The following is a 24,547-nucleotide window of genomic DNA, read 5'->3' as shown; positions in this document are numbered from 1 at the left end:
CCACCACACAGAGCATTTAAAACAGCACTGGACAAATCTCTACAGAATCCTGCACTGGCCCCCCGAGAGACAGACTGGAGGAGCCAAAAGGCCTTTTCCATTTTTACTGCCTAGGATTCTACAAAGACCTGCGTTCAAATCACACCTAGCCTTTTCAGATTCATCTCCACAGCCGAGAGCAGCAAGCCTCAGAGCCTGGTCAACAGACTTGGGCTCACAGGGCTCATGCTACGGCATTAAAAATAGCTGTATAAATATTGTGACTCAGGCTGGAGCTCAGGCACCAATGCCAACCACCTTCCAAGGCTTCAGAGCCCTAATGTCAATACAGCAATTTTTAGCGCTGTGGCACAATTCTGAGTCTACTGACCCAGGCTCTGAGTCTTGCTGCCGCAGGTTGCCCCTCCCTGTGTAGGCGTAACCTCCCACCTGTCTGAGGCCTGGATGGAGAGGAAGGCACACGTACACGTCTCTACATTTACCAACCAGAGACTCAACAGTGGAGCAGGTTTTCTAGCTGCTGGTTTGTTTCCTTTGACCATGCTCTCCTTCAAGGCGGTTGCACACCTCCAACAACCTCCTCCTAGAGAATCCCAGTGCTGACTGAACATGGAGACTGGAATTCCCCTCCTGCCCCATGACAGGAAGAGGGGGCGACACCCTCCTCCCCAAACTTTACTCCCAAAAAAACCAACCAGGAAATGCAGGATCTTGAGAGACAAGCCAAGCCCACAGCTCTGCCTCTCTCCCATCAATGTAGCCTCTGCAGACTGCACACAGACCAGACCCTTCCTAGCCTCAGCAGCAGCTTCAAGGCTAAAACCATCCGCCCCCTCCCCGCCAACATATGCATTACTGTCTGCTCTCCCCAGTCCCAGCATGACTAATCACCAAAGGGCTGCGCAGGAGCTGCCTGGAAGGGAATTTGCATACTGACTCTCCAGGGAAGAATTTTTCAGGCTCCCAGAGGTTTAGGCCATTAGCACTGGTTCAGAGCGGATACCAACATCCCATTGAACTCCTGCTTCTCTTCATGAAGTAACTGCGCAAAATGAAATTCCACCCCTACAGGGAGCAGTTCAGCCAATTTCATACTCTCCTTAAATATAAAAAATAAGCGTGAGGAGCTAGGGAAAATAAAATGACACACAGAAACTGCTACATGCAAAGAAGGGCCCCATTCCCACCCCAGCACACAGCAAGTGTGTCTGTGAGCCCAGACAACACCAGGGCACAGATAGAGCCACCTCTTCAAGAGCCTCCTGTAAAGAAACCCAAGGCTGAAGTTTCACAGAACATAGGAATTGCCAGCTCAGACCAGACCACTAGTGTCCATCTAATCCAGTACCCTGGGCTGGGAGAAGGGGGAGAGAAAAAAAATAAAGTTAGCTAACCCACATAAGCTAACCTGGATTTAAAACAGCAGCAAAAACATAGTAACTCAACTTTTCACTCAGGTTAGCAGCTTGAGTTCAAGCCTAAAAACTTAGTTGTCATATCTCCACTGAATTAGCCAACACTAATATTAGCTATCTACCCCAGTTAAAAACATCCGTTTTTGCGGTGTGGACCTACCTATCCTGACAGCGGCCAGTAGGTATATCTCAATAAATCTGAGAATCCTTGCATCCGAAGAAGTGGGTATTCACCCACGAAAGCTCATGCTGCAAAACATCTGTTAGTCTATAAGGTGCCACAGGATTCTTTGCTGCTTCAATATATCTGCTATCTCATAGAACTGGAAGGGACCCTGAAGAGTCATTGAGTCCAGCCCCCTGTCTTCACTAGCAGGACCAAGTACTGATTTTGCCCCAGATCCCGAAGTGGCCCCCTCAAGGATTTAACTCACAACCCTGGGTTTAGTAGGCCCATGCTCAAACCACTGAGCTATCCCTCCTCTAGCATCCCCAGAGTGTAAACTTATTCCCAAACTCACTCCCTTTTACCTCTCATCAGCTAATTTTATGTACTATATTTGTAATCCTCTCTAATGTTACTGTGGATGTTCTCACTAACCATATATGGCTAATCCTTTTTTGAATCCTCCTTAGCCTCAGTTGGTACCTTGTGGTAATGAGTTCCGCAGGCTAATTCTGGTCACTGGCAGTAGGCAACACAAAAAGGCCTTTGAACTCCTGACCACTTCCATACTTATCCCTATTGCACAATCACACTGGAAGTCATCCAAGATTTCAGCAGAGCTAGATCTACCATAGGCTTGTTGTATCCACTACTTCCCGCTGGTTTTTATGGTCCCGGGGGGGGGGGGGGGAAGGAGAGTCATGAAAGATGAACAGGCTGAATCATGTCCCACAGCCCTCAGAATGCTCCAGCCCTGCTTTGTGCTGTGGAAGAAATCACCTGGCACCCAGGAAAGGAAGTGCCTCACAGTCCTTACCAGACGGGCTGTTCGCTTGACACCAAGAAAGAGAGAGGTTGCTTTTTATATTCTTCACAGAATCTACATTAACATTTCATGACACTATCTCCAGGCTGGGTTTGAGCCTCACAAATAACTCAACATGCTGCTCTCCAGCTGAGAGCCATCGTCATCATCAGCTATCCCTCGATACGAGGATGATGTCTGCCGGGGGGAGGGGGGGGGGAGAGGGAGAAGAGGCATTACTGAGAAATAAGATGGCTGAGGAGTCCAATCTGTGCTCTACAGGTTTTTCCACATATTTGACAGGTGGCTGCTTGGAGAGAGCACAACTGCTGGCTGGGATGCTGTACCCTTTCTTTCCTCCTCTGCCATTTCTCAGCCTCTCGAGTAAGGCAATTCTCTCAAAACGGGCTGAGGCTTGATGTATGATGCGATGCCAGCCAGCTTGTCCCAATTTGTGGGGTCAACGCCTCCCTTCTGAAGATGTACTTTGAGGGTGTCTTTGTACCATTTCTGTTCCTGGCAAGTCCTCTTACCATGACTAAGTTGAGAAAAGAGAACTTGCTTCTGAAGAAGAGTATCAGCCATCTGCACATAATGGCCATCCCAGAAAAATTGATGGTTCATAATCTTTGCCTCAACATTGGTGATGTTAACTGCAGAGAGCGCGCTGGCATTGGTGCAACAATCTTCCCATCTGATACGGAGAACCTTCCTAAGGCAGCATTGGTGGCACCACGCCAGACACTTAAGATGGCTTCGGTATGTCACCCATGTCTCGCACCAAAAAAGAATAGTGGGGATAACTACTGCATTGTAGACAAGGATCTTAGTTTCCATCTGCAGCTCTCTATCAATAAAATCACAATGCAGCAACATTCCGAAGGATGCGCTGGCATAATGGATCCTATGTTCGATCTGCACATCAAGATTGTCTGTCTGGGAAGGATGGCTATCAAAATAATGGAAATGCTCAATGTTTTCTAGGAGTTCACCACCGATGACAATTTGTGTGAGAAGGGAGGCAACCTGCACAGGCTGGTGGAGAACCTTAGTCTTCCCAATGTTGAGAGAAAGTCCTGGGCTATGAAAGGCCTGAAAAAGGCACCTGAGAAAAGATCTAGGGTGGATTGCAAGTCAGCCTTGTTGTGCGCAAGCCCAGTCTTCAGCATACTGAAGGTTGGTAATAACAATCCTGCTGACCTTCGTTTTAGAATAAAAATGTCGCAGGTTGAAGAGCTGGCCAGCCACGCAATACTCAATCCCAACTCCAGAAGAAAGGTAGTCATGAATAAGAATCAAGATCACAGCAAGGTAGATGGAAAAAAGGGTTGAGGCAATAATACAGCCCTGCTTAACACCAGTACAGATGGTAAACAGGTCTGTCTACAACCCATTACAGAGGACAGTGGCAGTCATCTCATCATGAAGTAGCCTGAGAACATGAATGAACTTGAATGGACAACCAAACCTAGATAGCACTTTCCATAATGCTTCATGACTGATGGAATCAAAGGCCTTAGTTAAATCAATAAATGCCATAAACAATGGCTGGTGTTGTTCTCTACACTTCTCTTGGATCTGTCGTGCAACAAAAATCATATCAATGGTGCCCCAAGACAGTCTGAAACCACATTGGGATTCCTGAAGGATATCTTTGGCAAGAGAGAGGAGATGATTCAAAAGGATGTGAGCAAAGATTTTCCCCACAATGGAGAGGAGGGCAATGCCTCGATAATTCCCGCACATTGACTCGTCCCCTTTCTGAAAAACCGTGACACTATTGGCACTCTTTAAGTCAGGTGGAATTTCCTCATTAACCCAAATTCTAACAAGAAGTTGATGAAGTTTTTGCATGAATGCTATTCCACCAGTTTTGAAGACCTCCATGGGGATGCCATCTGGGCCTGGTGCCTTGTTGTTTCTAGTCTGAGTGATGGCTCGCCAAACTTCCTCAGAAGATGGGGGTCAGCAAGAGGTTCTAGTACTGGTTGCTGGGGAATGGACTTGATGGTGGCAGCTGAGAATTTAGATCCATGGTTTAATAGGGTCTCGAAGTGCTCCTTCCAACGTTGCTTGAGAGCTACATTGTCCTCAAGAAGGGTGGAGCTGTCCTGAGATTGCAGAGGGGTCGTGTTGCTTGAGATTGGCCCGTAGATGGCTTTCGTTGCTTGAAAACCAAACAAACAAACAAAAAAAAACTTCTCATATCAGGAATCAATTCTGAACCACTTAAAGGAGGGGAAAGTGATCAGGAACAGTCAGCATGGATTCACCAAGGGCAAGTCATGCCTGACTAACCTAATTGCCTTCTATGATGAGCTAACCGGCTCTGTGGATGAGGAGAAAGCAGTGGATGTGCTATTTCTGGACTTTAGCAAAGCTTTTGATACAGTCTCCCACAGTATTCTTGCCAGCAAGTTAAAGAAGTATGGGCTGGATGAATGGACGGTAAGGTGGATAGAAAACTGGCTAGATGGTCGGGCTCAACGGGTAGTGATCAATGGTTCCATGTCTAGTTGTCAGCCGGTATCAAGTGGCGTGCCCCAAGGGTCGGTGCTGGGGCCGGTTTTGTTCAATATCTTCATTAACGATCTGGAGGATGTTGTGGACTGCACCCTTAGCAAGTTTGCAGATGACACTAAACTGGGAGGAGTGGTTGATACGCTGGAGGGTAGGGATAGGATACAGAGGGACCTAGACAAATTAGAGGATTGGGCCAAAAGAAATATGATGAGGTTCAACAAGGACAAGTGCAGAGTCCTGCATTTAGGATGGAAGAATCCCATGCACTGCTATAGACTAGGGACCGAATGGCTGGGCAGCAGTTCTGCAGAAAGGGACCTAGGGGTTACAGTGGACGAAAAGCTGAATATGAGTCAACAGTGTGCCCTTGTTGCCAAGAAGGCTAATGGCATTTTGGGTTGTATAAGTAGGGGCATTTCCAGCAGATCAAGGGATGTGATCATTCCCCCTCTATTCAGCACTGGTGAGGCCTCATTTGGAGTACTGTGTCCAGTTTTGGGCCCCACGCTACAAGAAGGATGTGGATAAATTGGAGAGAGTCCAGCGGAGGGCAACAAAAATGATTAGGGGGCTGGAGCACATGACTTATGAGGAGAGGCTGAGGGAACTGAGATTGTTTAGCCTGCAGAAGAGAAGAATGAGGGGGGATTTGATAGCTGCTTTCAATTACCTGAAAGGGGGTTCCAAAGAGGATGGATCTAGACTGTTCTCAGTGGTAGAAGATGACAGAACAAGGAGTAATGGTCTCAAGTTGCAGAGGGGGAGGTTTAGGTTGGACATTAGGAATAACTTTTTCACTAGTAGGATGGTGAAGCACTGGAATGGGTTACCTAGGGAGGTGGTGGAATCTCCTTCCTTAGAGGTTTTTAAGGTCAGGCTTGACAAAGCCCTGGCTGGGATGATTTAGTTGCGTTTGGTCCTACTTTGAGCAGGGGGTTGGACTAGATGACCTCCTGAGGTCCCTTCCAACCCTGAGATTCTATGTTGATCAGCAAAGTTCTGGATCTCCATGGGCATTGCTTGCCACCACTGATTCTTGATGTCACGCAGCCTCCTTTGAGCTATAGCTTTAAGCTGATATGTCTCTTGTTTTTGCTAGTTAAAGGGTTCATTTTGCCAAGTGCAAAATGTGCTTCTCATCTGATGAGTCAGTGCTAGGATTTCCTTGCGGTTCTCATCAAACCAATCCTAATGGCAGTGAGTGGAGTATCCAATCGATTCGGCACATGCCTTGTGAATAATGGTCTTGAACTCCTCCCAATGTGTTTGGATATCACTGCTGTTGTCAGGTAGGTCAGAGAGCCTCTCAATGAGACGTTGCTGAAGGGTGTCACAACTAGCGTGATTCTGAAGTGCCCTAATGTTAAATCTCTTCCGCATTCCTTTCGGTTGTTTTGGTGTTGTGGTGCAAGCCACGTGTTCATAATTGATCTGACCAAACAACGGCCTGTCCAGCAGACATCCATACCTTTCATCACTCATGTAATATGGATATCAGTACAATCATGGGCTCCAACGATGACATAGTAAGAAGATACAAGTGTTCAGAATGTGGGTGTTTCCAAGTGGTCTTATATTTGTCCCTCTGCTTAAAGATGGTATTTGTGATAAGCAATTATGCTCCACACATTTGCTGAGGAGGAGAATGCCATTAGAGTTGACCTTCCCCACCCCTTCTTTCCCAATGGTGCCTCCCCAGAGTTTGGGGAGCCAGCTGAAAGCACATCACACAGGTCTGCTCCACACAGAGGCCAGGGACACCGCGCCTTTGTTAGTTGCTGATGCTTACTAGCTAAAGGAAATCAGCAGAATGTGCAGCAAGCCCAAAATAGAAGACGGAGACCCTTAATCCAGGCTTGAGCAGAAAACAGGATGCTCAGCAGGGGCCACTACATTTTGCTGTTATTTCTCCAGAAACCAAAATAGAAAATACTCCCTCTAGTGGTATCATTGAATTCGATGTTCAAATGTACTGTCAGAAAATCTGGACTCCCACACAAGCTGTGCAAAAGTGAGACAGAAATAGAAAGGGACCATCTGCGACGAGCACCAAATCCTTTGCAATCCTGAAGTGGCAAGGGACAATGCCTGGGAGCACCATATCTTCTGTGATGTGGTTTGTCTGTTAGTTTCAGAGATATGAATTAAGCCAACTGCAAAGCTAAAATCCCCAAAGTAGGTCAGATGTGGGGCTGGTGTCACTTCAGGGGTAGAGTTAATGTAGGTTGTGGACTTTATTTTGAATTTCCAGACTTTCAGAGGTTGGGGATTCTTTTAAGTTTAACCTGAACTCAACCATCGCTCAAAAGTCAAGAATTTATGTGGGTTATGGAGTAATTATTTGTTGTTTTTTTTAATTTACACATTAACTACAGCAAAAGGCTCCTGTAAGAATCTTTACCCTTAGCATCACCTCACAGTTTTGGTCTGGGACAGATTACTTAACTAATCTCACACACCGCCCAGTTCTCATAGGTGAAAAGAGACACAGAACCCAGGAAAATGTCTCAAAAAAAAAAAAAAAAAAAAAAGGGGTTTGAGTTACACACTCCTGTGGCTCAAGAGAAGCTGTCTACACTTCCTACTGGGTTCAGAGCAGTGGAGTTTTATCCCATTTTCAATAACTAGGACAAAAAGAGTAATCAGTCCCCCACTCTCCTTAAGCCCAGAAAGTGTGGCATAACAGGATGTTGGGTCAAGCAAGCAAGTCCCAAAGAGCCAACAGTTCAAAGGCAGAACAGGACCAATACAAGCACAGGTGGAGTATGTTCATCAGAGCAGGAAGACTCCATGGAAAAGGGGACAGCTGGAATGAAACAAGGGCAATCTTTCGGGGAGCAGCCAGTTTGTCAAGGCTGAGGCTGAATTTACTCAGTTCTCCTCCCACCCTGGCCTCATAAAGTGGTACAGTCTGCTTTGGTTAGCAACAATCCCAAGCAGCCTCTGGTAGGCCAAGGTGTGTAGGCAGCTGAGCTGCTCTGGCACATGTAACAAGTGGTTCCAAAACAGATGCTGTCATGGAGCCAAAGAGCTGACACCCGAAAGAAAGTCTATGAAGCTGGCATGACAGCTGCGAGGGTGCTTATTACTATTATTACTACAGCACTTTGGCTTCTAAACATGAACCTGAGCAGGAAGCAAATATGAAATGGACTAATTGGCTCCCATAATAGCAGGGGTTCAGCTTTGGGAGGGAAGCAGTCCCTGCCACAGAGAGGTCGGCAGAGAACACATATGCTGGCAGAGGATAGGTTCTCCTTGCCCAGGCCATTACTGATAATCCTCAGGGCCAGGGGAAGACCCTGTGCAAGTCAGATACACCAGTTACTCTCATGCAATAAAACTGAGCAAGGCCTCAGGGAAGCCAGGCAGGGGCTGGAACAAGAAGGAAGGGTAACAAGTGGGGAACAAAGGAAAAGTGACTAACCCAGAAACCATACAAACTTGCTTCATAGATGGAAATGGAAAAAAGGCCACTCCAATGCCTTTACTCACTGGTGCATTCCTTCTCCTTACACTGGAAATATAGGGGAGAAACTCTATACACACGCACACACACACTTTGGGTATGTCTACACTGGCAAAGTTACATTGTTGCTCAGAGAGCACTGAAGAGAAACGGCTGTTGTGTGTTCACACTGTCAGGTGCCTGCACAATAGCGTGTTCACACTTGCGGCACTTGCATCACTATTTGGAGCGGTGCACTCTGGGCAGCTATCCCACAGAGCATCCTTCCTCTTCTGCCACTAAGACTTGTGGGAAGGCAAAGGGGGTCGCAGGGCATCCTGGGTCCTGTCCCAATGCCCCATGATGCATTGCTTTGCATCCCAGCAATCCCTGTGCTTCCGTCCGCATTTGGCACCATCTTTCAACGGTTTGTGTACTGGGCGCTCTGCCTCTTCACTCTGCAGGAATGGATCCCGCACTGGTGATCAATATGCTGCTCAATCTCACTAACACATGATGAGTGGCAGTTGGGTTATTCTTAAACTACAAAGGCAAGAGGAGTGTGACATTGATCTTGCCACGTATAGTAGCTACGACACAATACTGCTTGTGGCATTCACGGAGATGCTGACCACAGTGGAACACCGCTTCTGGGCTCTGGAAATAAGCATTGAATGCTTATTTGTCATGCATGTCTGGGCTGCAGTGGCTGCAGAACTTTTGGATGAGGAAAGCCACATTTATGGAACTGTGTAATGAGCTCGCCCCAGCCCTGCGGTGCAAGGACATGCGAATGAGAGCTTCTCTATCATTGGAGAAGTGCGTGGCGATTGCACTGTGGAAACTGGCTACTCTAGACTGGTACCGATCGGTCGCTAACCAGTTTGGAATGGGAAAGTCAACCGTTGGATTCGTGTTGACGGAAGTGTGCAGGGCCATTAATTAAATCCAGCTCCGAAAGATCGTGACTCTTGGCAACGTGTGTGACATTGTGGATGGCTTTCCACAAATGGGCTTCCCTAACTGCGGAGGGGCGATAGATGGCACGCATATTCCAATTCTGGCACCAGACCATCTAGCCACTGAGTACATTAATCTGAAGCGGTATTTCTCTATGGTTCTCCAGGCACTCATGAATCACTGTGGACGTTTCACGGAAATTAACGCAGGCTCATCCAGAAAGATGCATGATGCTGCAAGGAGGAACTTTCTTCCCGGACCAGAAGATCACCGTAGGAGAAGTCGAAATGCCCATTCTGATCCTGGGAGACCCTGCCTACCCCTTAATGCCATGGTTTATGAAGCCATATACGGGGAACCTTGACAGCAAGCAGCAGTTCAACAACAATCCGAGCAAGTGCAAAATACTCGTTGAGTGTGCTTTTGACCATTTAAAGGTCCTGCTGGCACTACCTATATAGGAGACTGGATCTGGCTGATGACAATATTCCTATGCTATAAGCTTATAGCCGCATGCTGTCACTCCATAATATTTGTGAAGGGAAGGGTGAAAGCTTCACCAGGGGCAGCTCCAGGCACCAGCACGCCAAGCGCATGCCTGGGGCGGCAAGCCACCGGGGGCACTCTGCCGGTCGCCGCGAGGGCAGCAGGCAGGTTGCCTTCGGCGGCATGCCTGCGGAGGGTCCACTGGTCCCGCGGCTTCGGCGGACCTCCCGCAGGTGTGCCACCAAATCCACGGGACTGGGGACCTCCCGCAGGCAAGCCACCAAAGGCAGCCTGCCTGCCATGCTTGGGGCGGCAAAATACCTAGAGCCGCCCCTGAGCTTCACTCGGGGCTGGACCGCTGAGGCTCAGCACCTGGGGGCTGAATTTGAACAGCCAGAGACCAGGGCTATTAGAGGGGTGCAGAGTGGAGCCATAAGGATCAGGGATGCCTTGAGGTAGCAATTTGAAGCTGAAAGCCACTAATATTTGTTGCTATGCTCGGGAGTGCAGTGCTTGTAATGCTAGGATGTGATTGGTGCAGACAATGCACTGTGGAGATTTAAGAAAATTGCCTGTTGCTTTGCAGGGCTCTGTTTCGTTTCAATTAACGGAATAAAGATTGCTTTCAAACCAAAACAATTCTTTTATTAAAAAACAACAACAGGAGGAGAAAGACAAAAAAAACAACAACACATCAGCACTGTGGGGGATGGGAGGGTCTCAGGAGGAGGTGGGGTCCCAGGACAGTTAAAGATTTATGTATGTCCAGGTATCATATGCAACCTTCTCCTTTGGAGTACAGTGCAACAGGTACTGTTCTTCAGCAGGCTAAACTGCTGAGGGACTGGTGTTGAGTGCAGCAGGTACTGGGAATCCGCAGGGCTGGACTGTGATGGGGCAGGAATGGAATGCAGCAGGTACAGACTGGAGCCAGGAGGTTGATAGTGTGTTGGCAGCGTCTGGGGGGGCGCATGGGAGAGTTTTGCGACAACAGTTGCAGGGGAGGGCGGGCGCAGAGCTGCTCGGTTTGCAGTGCTAGTAGCGCCTGGAGCGTGTCCACTTGCTGCTGCTCCATAACGTTTAAGAGCCGGTCCATGGCTTCGTTCTGGCACACTGCGTTCTCCTTTCAGTCCCTCTTCTCGCTGTCCCACCACGCCTTCAATTCTTGTTTTTCGGCCGCGGAGTGCGTCATGACATCATGCCGAAATTCCTCTTTAGTTCTTCATGGCCGCTTTCTAATTCTGCGCAGCTGGCGACAACAAAGAGGGAGGTTGGACTCCCAAGGTCATATCTGTGAATCAAAAATGCAACATTTTAGAGAAGCAGTATTGTTTCCAACCACTGATTCAGTGATTTAAAACACAGCCACTATTCACGTACCTGTCACTAACTGGCTGACCCCAGGCAAGCACACATGAGTCACAAGACCCCCAAAATGGTGAGTAGCCGGAGGGGCAGGGGAAAATCAGTGTTCCAGTACCATACTGTACATTGGATACGTGGCTCTTGGGGAGAGCCACCACTGTAGGTGGGGGCCTTATAATCATTACTGTCCCCACGTTTTCCACAGGCTGTGTTAATTATGGAAGATCTCTCACTGCTGAGGGTGAGCAGGGAATCAAGTGACAGTCTTCTCCAACACTGTGGCTTCTGTCCTGGCCCTTATGCAGCTCACCTCTGTGAAGCACTGGTCATCCCCCAGTGATGGCACAGTGGCACAGGAAAGTTACCCTTAAAGGGGCAAGAAACAAAGCAGCTCTGCCAAAGAACCTGCGGCAGTAGATTGCCCAGTATCTCCATGAGAGTTTCCTGGAGATCGCCGAGGCAGATTCCCATGAACTGAGGGAGTCATTCAACACCCTGTTCCATCGCTCAGACTGGGCATGTGGAGGTACGTGATCATAAAGACACAAGCCTGCTTTCTGCAACCCTCCTGCCCCCAATAACTTGCTTCAGCAATTCCCAAAATCAAAGCCACTTACCAGGGGCCTCCTCTCCTCTTTGTGCTTCACCAAGCTCCCATCGCTGTGACTGGTTAGCCTCCTCTGGGGTGGAGAATTGCTCCTGGTTGCATGCATCTCTGACCTCTGAGTCATCCTCTGCGTCCCCCTCCCACTCCACATCCTCATCCAAGATTTCCTCCTCCTGGCTCAGTCCACTATCAACTGGCATGTGAGCCACCGACATATCCACAGTGGCCTTCCCAGTGGAGGCGGGGTCACCACCGAGTAGCGTCCAGCTCTTTGTAGAACCGGCAGCTCGTGGGTGCAGCACCAGAGCGGCAGTTTGTCTCCCGTGCCTTGTGGTAGGCGTTCCGCAGCTCCTTCACTTTGACCCTGCACTGCAGAGTGTGTCGATCATGGCCCCTTTCTGACATGCATCGTGAAATCTGTCTGTAGGTATCATAATTCCTACGACTGGAGCGCAGCTGGGACTGGACAGCCTCCTCTTTCCAAATGATGATGAGGTCCAGCAGCTCGGCATTGCTCCAAGCGGAGGATCACCTGGTGCATGGAGCAGGCATGGTCACCTGGAAAGATGCTCTGAGGCCACTGCACGCATCACCGAGTAAACAGGAAGGGGTCTTTCAAAATTCCCAAGGAATTTAAAGGGATGGGGCTCACAGTTGGTCACCTGAGGGCAGGGCAGTAGAGTTCAAATTGATGACCAGAGAGGCGAGAACAGGCATTGTGGGACACCTCCTGGAGGTCAACTGCAGCACTGTAATCAACCAGGGTGTCTGACTGGCACTGCAACACTGTAGCCCCAGCACAGAAAGCTGTACACCTCTCATTGGGGTGATTTTTTTACAGCGCTGTAACTGTGCCATTTCTGCGCATCAAGTGGCTTGGCAGTGTGTACACCTCGGGAGTTACACCACAGAAAGCTGCTTTACTGCACAGAAACTTGCCTGTGTAGACATGGCCCTAGATTTGGGGTGAGAGTTAGATTTCCTGCCTCCTGGGGGAAGATTTGACAGGAGGTTGGTAGCCACCATATATAGAACTGAAAACCTGAAACAAGGCACACTCGTAAAGGATGATATGTTCTCCTCTGTGCATCCCTTTCCTGCACCCGCTTTGGGCTGACACATCCCCTTTCATTGCTGCATGTCCTGCTTTCTTGTTCACCTTCCATTTCAAGCCCTCCCCACAACAATTAGCATGTTACCACTTCAAAGGGGTTGACAAATGGCACTAATGTAAAATTAGTTAATTGCAATTAACTAGCTCAATTACTCCAGCATACACCACACTTTATGGACACAGATCCCACCTCAAGAGCGGAGACCTTTGGGTCTGGGTCACTGTTTGCCTTTGGGGTTATGAGTTCTAAAGTCCCCACAGTCCTCTCCCTCTCGGGAGTTGGGCATGACTCTCTAAGGAGCTCACCAACATTACTTCATTGATTGGCCAGAGGAGGAGCTATAGCACCATACCTTGCGGAAGGCTCGTCCCTGTACTTTCTTCTCCATCTCAGATGGGAACATGCATGTGGCTGCATAGAACTAGATTCATGGGCCAAAACACATCATATGGCTCATTCCAGTCTGAATCCTAGCTCCATGGTTTTCAAGGAACCTCAATGATGTCTTAACTGGGCCTTTAACTTCTAGAAGGGAAGTGTGCAATCCTATCCCACTGCCTCGTACTTATGCCTATAAAAGCTACCTGGGAATTCAAGAGTTTTAGACATGGTGAAAATGAGCAGACAGGAAATAGGGCAAGTTCAGAATAGGAGACAATGAGAGAGGGGAGCTGGAAGCAGACAAAATCCAACAGGAGGAGGAGGAGGCGGCACTAGCAGGAACTCTAACTGGGACAGCGTATGGATCTTGAAGAAGCTGCTTGAACAGTGAAAAAATGGAAGGAAGGAAATGGTTAGGCTGTGATGGGAGTGCTCTTAAAGGTGCTTTGCCAGGAGTTTGTGAAAATCCAACACCTTCAGACATCTCTGGGAAGACTAACACGGGGTTTCTCAAACAGGGGTCGCCGCCTGTGTAGGGAAAGCCCCTGGCGGGCCGGGCCGGTGTGTTTACCTGCCCCGTCCGCAGGTCCAGCCGATTGCGGCTCCCACTGGCCACGGATCACTGCTCCAGGCCCATGGGAGCTGCTGGAAGCGGTGCGGGATGAGGGACATACTGGCCGCCGCTTCCAGCAGCTCCCATTGGCTCAAAGCAGTGATCCGCGGCCAGTGGGAGCCGCAATTGACCGGACCTGTGGACGGGGCAAGTAAACACACTGGCCCGGCCCACCAGGGGCTTTCCCTACACAAGCAGCGACCCCTGTTTGAGAAACCCTGGACTAACAGCTAGGCTAGGAAAGGGATTCAGCACTATTGGCTTTAGCAAGGAGCTTTCACCATAATTGCCAGGCAGAATGGGAGATTAATAAAGAAAGCAGTCACCTGCACCACACATCATAAAGCTGTCCTGTCCCGTCCCTAACAGGCTAGTAATATCACGCAGCATGATGCATGCTAGACAGCCACTCAGATGACTCAGCAGCCTCAATAGAGCAGAAGTATCCCGAGTGCCTCTCTAAGCCTGGCAACTGGGAATGCTCACATAGTCCTGGGATTGGTGGGTTCTTTTCAAGTCCTTTGCGAGAGTTACCAGCTCCTCAGCTCCAGCATCTAGCTCAGGGGTGGGCAAACGTTTTGGCCTAAGGGCCACATTGGGGTTGCAAAACTGTATGGAAGGCCGGGTAGAGAAGGCTGTGTCTCACCAAACAGCCTGGCTCTCACCCCCATCTGCCCCCTCCCACTTCCCGCCCACTGACTGCCCCCCTCAGCATCCCCAATCCATCCAACCCCCCTCGCTCCTTGTTCCCTAACCACCCCCCAGGAACCCACTCTCAACCAACCCCCCTGCTCCCAGTTCCTTGACTGCCCCGACCCCTAACCACACCCCAGCCCCCTGACTGGTCCCCGGGACCCCACACCTATCCAACCACCACTGTTCCCCATCCCCTGACCCCATCCACACCCCCACCCCGAGACTCCCATGCTTATCCAGCCCCCACACACACCCATTCCACATTCCCCGTCCCCATGGTGGTGTAGCTGTGGGGGAGGGAGGACAGCAGGGGAGGGGCCTGGGGCTAGCCTCCCTGGCCAGGAGCTCAAGGGCCAGGCAGGACGGTCCCATGGGCCGGATGTGGCCCGTAGGCCATAGTTTGCCCATCTCTGATCTAGCTTCTGCTTTTGCCTTCCTTCCTATCCTGGCTGTGAGCTGAAGAATTCTTTCCCTTTATTTACCCTGTTTCCTCGCAGGTATTTATAGAGGCAGATCATTTTCCAACCCCTCCCCTCAAGTTACTTCTACCCTGTATAAATTTAGCTCCTTCCAGCTCTCCCATTTTACCAGTTTTGTTACCCTTCTTTGTATGCTCTAGCAGTTTGTCTCTCTCCTTCTAAACTGTGGAGACCAGAACTACACACAATAGTCTGGCAGCAGGGGGTCTAATCACTCCTGTCTCAGACTTGCTGTTTTCCAGAGAGCTGCCCCCATTTGCAGCTGTGTTATCTCCCCTCCCTGAGTGTAAAGGGTCAGTCACTCAGACTGATTCATGCTGATGGCCTGAGATTCCCAGGCTTTATAGCTCACTTGGTTGTCTGCAACTGCCATGTTTATTTCTTCTCCTTCCCAATCATAGGGAGGTCAGCCAATCTGATCACAGATCAATTTGCCACCTCTCCCCAGTTTGTGTGAAGCCTCACTCATTGTGTGAAGCCCAAGTAGACCCTGTCTCCCTTTTTATCTCCCGTCCTGCCTCAGTAAGTGCACTGGAGGCCAGCAAGACCAATTTTCAAAATCAGCCCAGGGTGCTTGGTTATCAGATATTCCTGTCTCACCTCCCCTATTCTCAACCTGAGACAGACAACTGGTGGGTTCCTGTTTCTCTCCTCCCACCCTTTTCAGGGACTGAGATTTTCCCTGGCTCCCAGGCACCCACCCCCACAGCACATGAAGGTTCTTCTTGGAGGTTTTGTGCTTTTCTTCCTTGGGTCCAGTCCTGTAGGTCTGGGCAGATTCTAGCCCCATTGTTCCACTTCCTCCTTTGTTCTTGGACTCTCCAAATATTGTCTCGGATAATTTCCCTGCTTCCTGCACAGGGTTCTCAGGTTCTCTTCCCACTGGTCACCTTTACGTCAGAGTCCTGCTCCCTTTAATTTCCTGAGGGCCTATTTTCCCCCTGTGAGTTTCCCATGTTTCTAAATATTCTGTCCAAAGATGCCGGAACCAAGGTTGGGGAGGAAGGTAACTTCCCTACAGCAGTGCAGGATTCTCCCACACCTACGCAGAGAATCGAAAGGGGGCAGAGAAACATCAGTGGGATTCCCTAATACTCCATTCCACAAGAGGAATGAAATTTTCTCCCGCACAGATGTCAGAACAGCGGGAACCAAGGAGAAGTTGGGTAGGGACACATGTCTCAATGGAGAAAGATTTCCCCACCTCCACTAGAGAGAGAGGCCTGGATTCTCTTTTGATACTAGGTCATTTGAAGAAAAGTAATTCTTCAAGTTGAGCTTTTATCCTCCAATGGAATCTGTGAAATCCCAGGAGGTGAGTAAAGGAAGCAGCTGCATTTCCTTGTGGTCCTAGGGAGAGGAATTCTGCATTCTAATTCTTTTCCTTCCTGCTACACCCACTGGGAGCCCAGCTTTTCATCAGTTCTCATCTGTGCACACAGCTAAACAGACACGGACATCAGTTGTCAGATAATCTCGCTCACAGGATCCCACAGCAACAGATGAATGAATGACAGGAGCGTAGCTTAGAAGGGCTGTTTTCCCCTCCCCTCACAGAGCACCCAGGGTGGGTAACATTGCAGCCCACTAGATGGAGGAAGGGCACACTAATCCAGAACATACTCACACAGCACATTTGTTTATTTACTCCACCTATATAGCTCAGCTACACAAACCAATTTACATGAGGAAGAGGACACTCCCCCTTCCCCCCCACCCAAACACAATTCCTCCCACATGACCCCAACCAGTCCAGAAAGCAAGAATGGGCCTGGCACAATGCCCGAGGTTAGTGGATTTGGGCTCTGTCAGAATATGGGAGCCTCAGAGTCCAGAGCCCCACAGCTACTAGCTCCCTAGCTCTGAAATCTGAGGACTGTCAGCTCAAGCACCTTAGTGAACCTCAGCTGTTGTGAATATAAATGGAAAAGCATCTCATACAGTCAGGGCCACTGGAGCTCCCAAAAAAGAGCCAGGTGGTGAAGGAGACACACTGCCCAAGGGCAATTGATTTGAAGGGTGGGTGGAGCAGAGAGGTAGGCTCATTTGGTGTGTCTGTCTGTTCACAGGTTTTACATTTTAGTTCAAAACTATTTTCACCAGCTCAAAACAGAATTCAATCAAAGTTTAAAAAAAAAAAAAAGCATGCTAGGGACTGAACATGGGCATAGTACAAGAGCAAGCCTCCTCTTTGACTTCTACTCTGACTACAGATGCCTTCACTATTCCCATCCTGTGCTACCTGTACACATAGTCCTGACTAATAGCTCTCTATTATTCCAGAAATAGGCCTCAGTCAAAAAGGACAGTTAGCAGGTGCGAAACAAACCAAAACAAACTCATTGTAACTTCTAAATCAGACACAGTTCTCAGGTCCATAGAGGAAAGTTAAAACCTTCATATTCAGCCTTCTCTCACACACACACACACACACACACCTGCCTGTACATGCCTGCTAGCCTGCTCACCCACATGTACACACAAAAGGAGTTATTTCCTTACTGCAGCCATCTTCATCACTGTGGTCCCCACAGTCATTGTCACCATCACATTGCCACTGAGCCGGGATGCACGTGCACTCGCCAAAGGCACTGACTGCACAAGTAAAGTGATTGCGTCCACAGGAACAGTCAGTGCTGCTTTTTACACCTGCAGGGAGAGACAAAGAAAATAATCAAATGGTCAGAGAGAGGGAGAAAGGACCCCATTGTTTTAACGTAAGTGCAACAGCTTCCAAACATCACAATTATTCCCCACATATACAACCCATTGCAAAAAGAAAAACACCTTCCATCCTTGGTCTCAATGATGTGTACAGATTCCCGGAGTGACACCATCTGGAGGTAATACCACAAAGCAAGCAGCCAGGAAGAGGCCTAGGAATCAGCACAGCAGGCAGATATTTGGGCTTCCTTAAATTTAATTGTTACTGCCACCTTCTCACCGGTGCATCTTTGTTATTTACTTGAGTCTAGTTCATCTAAGAGCAGACACCTACAGATCTAAAACGGTTCACTGTAATTCATCTGCTGACATTTGCTGTCGCACCTCGTTGTGGAGTTAATGGAAACAAGAGAAGAACACAGGACCCATTTAAGAGAAAACAGAACAAAAGTTAATATGGGTGGAATCTTCCAGAAGATCTGTAACAATGAGATGGATGAGGCTGTGGCATCAATTTCCAAGGGATAAGGTGGGAGCCCTGTCACTTAGGACCAGAGAAGGGAAGACAAAGGCCATAGCAAACAGACTATAGGGAATATTCCACCACTGGACCCAAAGAAACGGGTGGACAAGATGGCTTAATAGGTATTTGCATCTTTAAATTTCTATGATTTGTAAATTAAGAACTCTTCCAATTTTATCCCAAGTCTTGCGATATTGTCAGGGATGCTAAACAATTATATGAGTTTCTGATTTCTGCCTTCAATCTTGTGAAGTTTTATCCCTATCCAACATGGCCACCAGTCTCCCTGATGATAATGAGAAATGAAACCACAGACTGCCCTCAGCAAGTTGGCCACCTTGTCCCTTTAATCTGTACATGTGAAAGTAAGCTGGCTGTCCCCAGGAAAGATGGTCACCATCTCCTAGAAGGATGCAGAGGAGGCGGGAATGAAACTACAGTGACAGCAGGGAGGGTGAATCTGTTATATAACAGGGTGTTGCCTAATCTTGTAATATTTAATATTTTATTTAAAGCCCTCTTGGCATCTCAATTACATGTGTATCTCAGTTTCTAGCCTCTTGCGTAGAAAAACATTGACATGGGACTCAAGTGCATCCTAAGGGCTTACAAACCAGGAGGGAAATATAAATAAAACTTTTATTTTAAAGTCTCATGATCTTTAGGGGCCTGTCTCATGATATTGAACGTTTGGGTTTGGCAATACTGGAAATGGGACAGGAAACTATGTGGAGTTGGGGAATGTGGGGAGCAGGAGGAACAAAGGGGTGTGCTTAGGGGAACATAACATGGCAGAGAAGGAGAATGTGACTGGTAGGAGGCTGTGAGGGGAAAGGAAGCGCAGTATAGAAGGGGCAAGAGAATTCAGGGCCAGGTGGGGAACCCCAGACCGTGGGAGAGCAGGGAGGCAGAGTGAGTGGGACAGCCAAACTAGGGAGGGGGACAGAGTGGTAGTTCCCCACGCCCTCAGCAACAGAAAGGGATAAGCAGAGCCCCCTTTGAGCAGTTAACAGGAATAACTGTATGGGGGGTGGGGGTATTTAAGGGGCAGTTTTGAACCTAAGATGATGGCACACAAATTGGAGAAGGAGCTGGCACTTCTCTTCAAGGCAAAAAACCAGAAGGGAGGCAAAAAAAACAACGATTATTAATTTTTAAATATCTCAATTTTTAAATTAATCTCATGAATCAGGCACAGTGGTGGCAACGGAGACTCCATGCACTGCCCCTGCCTCAAGCGCCGACTCTGTAGCTCCCATTGTCAGGCAGGCGCAGCGCACAGAGCCACCTGGCCACTTCTGTGCCTAGGAGCCAGAGGGAGCTGCCTCTGAGGTAAGCGTCACCCAGAGCCCGCACCTCTCACCTCCTGCCCCAGCCTGCACCCCAAGCCCCTCATTCCCCAGCCCCACTCCAAAGCCTGCACCCCTAGCTGGAGCCCTCAACCACTCCTGCACCCCAACCCCCTGCCTCAGCCCGGTGAAAGTGAGTGAGGGTGGGGGAGAACAAGTGATGGAGGGAAGGGAGATGGAGTGTGGGGGGTGGAGCCTCGGAGAAGGGTGTCGGTTTTGTGTGATTAAAAAGTTGCAAACCCTATGCTGAGATAAATCAGCAACACCAGCAATGGAGGTTCCATGCTATCTGAAGTCAAACACCTATTAGTTCTCTACAGAGTCCTTAAAGAAAAAAAGAGGGTTGATAAAATCTGAACTTCTAGTGTATCTGTTTTAAATTAAAGCCTCCTAAACCTTCTTTAATAGAACATAAGGAGAGTTGTGGGGAGGAGAGGAGACATACAAGCTTTTCCCCTCTCCCCTGCCTCCTTTGCACATCACCTTTAAAAGGCTTCATGGAAACATGTTCTTAGAAGGAATTTTAAAGAATAGAGAATAGTCAACATTTGGTGTAAAAAAGAAAGAAAAAAATGCTTCAAGAGTAAAGGGCTGGGACAAAGGTGTAAAGATGAGAGAGTGGGGAAAGGAGACCAAGGGAATCATAGAATCAGACTTTAAGGTCAGAAGGGACCACTATGATCATCTAGTCTGACCTCCTGCACAATGCAGGCCACAGAATCTCACCCACCCCTCCTGTATCAAACCTATGTCTGAGCCATTGAAGTCCTCAAGTCATGGTTTAAAGACTTCAAGGTGCAGAGAATCTTCCATGGCCCAGGCTGCAGAGGAAAGCGAAACCCCGCCAGGGCCTCTGCCCATCTGCCCTGGAGGAAAATTCCTTCCCGACCCCAAATATGGCAATCAGCTAAACCCTGCGCATGTGGGCAAGACTCACCAGCCAGACACCCAGGAAAGAATTCTCTGTAGTAACTCAGATCCCACCCATCTAACATCTCATCACAGGCCATTGGGCATATTTACCGCTAATAGTCAAACACCAATTAATTGTCAAAATTAGGCTATCCCATTATACCATCCCCTCCATAAACTTATCAAGCTTAGTCTTGAAGCCAGATGTGTCTTTTGCCCCCACGGCTCCCCTTGGAAGGCTGTTCCAGAACTTCACTCCTCTGATGGTTAGAAACCTTTGTCTAATTTCAAATCTAAACTTCCTGATAGCCAGTTTATATCCATTTGTTCTTGTGTCCACATTGGTACTGAGCTTAAATAATTCCTCTCCCTCCCTGGTTTTATTCCTCTGATATATTTGTAGAGAGCAATCATATATTCCCTCAGTCTTCTTTTGGTTAGGCTAAACAAGCCAAGCTCTTTCAGTCTCCTTTCATAAGACAGGTTTTTCCATTCCTCAGATCATCCTAGTAGCCCTTGTCTGTACCTGTTCCAGTTTGAATTCATCCTTTTTAAACATGGGAGACCAGAACTGCACACAATATTCCAGATGAGGTCTCACCAGTGCCTTGTATAACGGTACTAACACCTCCTTATCTTTGCTGGAAATACCTCGCCTGATGCATCCTAAAACCGCATTAGCTTTTTTAATGGTCATATCACATTGGTGGCTCATAGTCATCCTGTGACCAACCAATACTTCGAGGCCCTTCTCCTCCTCTGTTACTTCCAACTCATGTGTCCCCAGCTTATAACAATAATTCTTGTTATTAATCTCTAAATGCATGACCTTGCACTTTTCACTATTAAATTTCATCCTATTTCATACTAATATTCCAGTTTACAAGGTCATCCAGATCTTCCTGTATGATATCCCGATACTTCTCTGTATTGGCAATACCTCCCAGCTTTGTGTCATCCACAAACTTTATTAGCACATTCCCACTTTTTGTGCCAAGGTCAGTAATAAAAAGATTAAATAAGATTGGTCCCAAAACTGATCCCTGAGGAACTCCACTAGTAACCTCCCTCCAGCCTGAGAGTTCACCTTTCAGTATGACCTGTTGTAGTCTCTCCTTTAACCAATTCCTTATCCACCTTTCAATTTTCATTGATGAGGTGGGAAGTGATAGCAGAGCAAAGGGGTGGGGGGGGGCGGTGGCAAGAAAACAGAAATATAGGCAGTAGCAGAGTATTACAGAGCCCTGAAGATGAGGCCAAGCTAGGAAACTTGAGCATGATTCAGAAGGTGGGGAAAGCCAGTGACGGTGTTCAAAGAGGAAAGCAAGATGTCATCCATGGAACTTGCTTGACTATTGGAAGTTAATTATTTGGGGTAAATAATCAGCTTGCCAATTCAAAATTAAGTTTACAAGACCAAGCACCCCCTTCAAATCTCTTCATCAACCCACACTGAGATAGAAAAACACTCAAACTGAAAACTTATGGAAAATTCTGGGCAAACCATCTTCTGCTGGGAGCTTACCACTGCCTAGAAAGGCAGAAACCTATTGCATTTTGTCTCTGTGCTCTCAAGTTGTCCTTACCTAACCCCTTTCTATGGTCAACTTCACAGAGCACCAATTATTCTACTATTTTGCCCAACAGTACCTGGCAACTCATCTGAGCTAGTTTGAACTCTGACTGTGCTCTAAGGGAAGACACCCCCAGCTTCGCCCTCCCATACAGAAACAATCTGGGAGGTAAAGGAAAGTGGATGAGACTTTATAGTTTCAGTGTTGTCCCCTTCGCCACAAAAAAACAGAATAAAAATGTAATTCAACAGAGGGCTAGGCCTAGAGTGAGTTTGAGCCAGTCAATTTGAGGTGGCATCTGCCAACAACAAAAGGTAAAGTGTCAAGACAGTCAACTCCCAAACTTGGGGGGAAACTTTTACAAATTATTTTTAGATGAATGGCAAATCAGAGGTTTATTTTTATGGGGCATTAGTTTTGCTGCCAAATATCAAGATCGTGGTGGAGCTTAGAGAGTTGAAGGGGAATAACTGCAGCTGTCTAATAATATTAAGAATTCACTGTGTGTGCTGCAACTTACTCTGCTATATTCTCTATTTTATTATCATCTTTAAAGTTAAACTCTGCTATTAATCATAGAATCGTAGGAATATAGGGCTGGGAGAGACCTTGGGAAGTCGTCAAATCCAGCCCCCTGTGCTGAGGCAGGACAATGTACACCTAGACCATCCCAGACAAGTGATTGTCCAAGTAAATGTACTTTGCTTGACCTAAACTGATACAGTACATAAAATAGTTAAGCCACGTGCCTTTTATTATCTTCAGTGGCCTAATATTTTGTGGTTTGCCATCTTTAGTTTCACTCGCCTTGTGGTTATTTCTAGTAGTGCCTTTTATAAACCCTGCTTTACCCTGACAATACTGCAAGCTGAGGACACTGCACCCTTGTACAGATACTACAACTCCTCCCCCCAACACTGAGAAATAGGCTTAAATTTTTATACATAACTAAATCGCAGTTAGTGTGTGTCAAAGAACTAACCACAGCTAGATGAACCGTATCTCTCTCCTACAAACTCAAAAGGTAAAATCCCCCTTCCCCTCTGAAGTCAATGAAAGTTTTGCCCTTTATTTCAATGAGGCAGGATTTCAACCTCCTGTGTCCAACACTCTGCTCTATCCTCTCACATACAACACACTCAGAACTTTATTGCTGCTCCCCTCTGTAACAGGAGACACCCAGAAGACTAGGGATTAGGAGACTGTTCTCCCCAGAGTACCAAATTACCTTGAGGGAAAGCAGAAAGAGTGCAGTGGGTGTGAGGAGACTCAATGAAGTGTCATTCCTTGCTGGTGAGCGCTCTCTCTAAAAATAGGGCATGTGTGATAGGAAACTAACCAACCAAGTGCACATTGGTGTGGAACATGACCCCATCTCACGTTTCAATCCCAATCAGGTAGAGGAATCTGGAAATGGGCCGGAAGTCAGAGTGTCTCCCCTCTGGGCAACTAAATAAGCAACCAGGCAGAAACATCCCCTTATAATCACATTAGAATGTCACTCACTTGGGCTACTGCAGACTCCTCTACAACAGGAACACACACTGGCATCCCCAATCTTGACTTTGCTAAACATTTATCTAGAATTTTTCATTGCCAAGTAGACCAAGACACTATCAACTCGCTAAACATAGGAATCACTTTGTCTGTCTCTGAAGCAAAATGGAAGCTGTTTAACAGTGCACAGAAACTCCCTAGCCACAGGAAGATTGTAAGAATATTGACTCAGTTAGTGGGCTAACTGCACCTCTGACCCCTCCTGCTTTCTTTGAGAGAACCACCTCAGGTCTTGGGCCTCAAGCGGTCACCTCTCTAGGGGTAGAATCACACAATTTTCCCACTCTCAGACCAGCCCTGGGCTGCAGTCCCTGTGACCAACTGCAATTACCTCAGCAGGACAGACTTTTCCTCAGTACCTGCAGTTCTGTTCCCTCCAGGAGCAATGATAGTGGTGCCCAGTATTCAAGCAGCCTTCTTAAAACAAAATTTTATTTAATTTAGAACGAAAGCATTATAGAGAAAACAGATCTTAAAAATCAACCAACCATCCTATATGCAGGCCTATTTACCTAGAGTTTACCATCCAAAAAGCAGACTTTAACAAACTCAGAGAACTGGTAGGCAAGGTGCATAGAAAAAAAATTTAAAGGAAAAAGTAGTTCAGGAGAACTGGCAGTTTCTCAAGGAGCCAATATTAAAAGGTATCACTGCAAAGTATCCCAATGCAAAGGCCAGCAGTGCTCCATCAGGAGATCTTTAACGACCTGACAAATCAAAAGGAAATTCTACAGAAAGTGGAAACATGGATGAATTGCTAAGGAGTACAGAACAATAGCACAAGCATGTAGGGACAAAATCAGAAAGGCTAAGGCACAATATGAGTTACATCTAGCAAGGGACATAATAAGGCAGTGACAAGAGGTTCTTTAAATACATGAGGAGCAAAAAAAAGATGAAGGAAAGTGT

General features: G+C 47.6%; 1 protein-coding gene across 2 annotated transcripts in view; it reads right to left on the bottom strand.

Annotated features, from left to right (window-relative positions):
* LRP4 (LDL receptor related protein 4) overlaps nt 1-24,547 on the bottom strand; it is a 112,849-nt gene that overhangs the window by 41,733 nt on the left and 46,569 nt on the right. For both annotated transcript variants that reach the window (XM_045015926.1, XM_045015927.1), the window contains exon 2: nt 17,562-17,708. In XM_045015926.1, coding sequence (XP_044871861.1) covers nt 17,562-17,708 — 147 coding nt within the window. The remainder of the gene's footprint in view (nt 1-17,561; nt 17,709-24,547) is intronic.

The sequence above is a fragment of the Mauremys mutica genome, chromosome 4, assembly GCF_020497125.1.
Source record: "Mauremys mutica isolate MM-2020 ecotype Southern chromosome 4, ASM2049712v1, whole genome shotgun sequence".
NCBI classification, from domain to species: Eukaryota; Metazoa; Chordata; order Testudines; family Geoemydidae; genus Mauremys; species Mauremys mutica.
The sequence above is the reverse complement of the archived record's forward strand: the minus strand, read 5'-3'. Positions and strand labels throughout refer to the sequence as shown.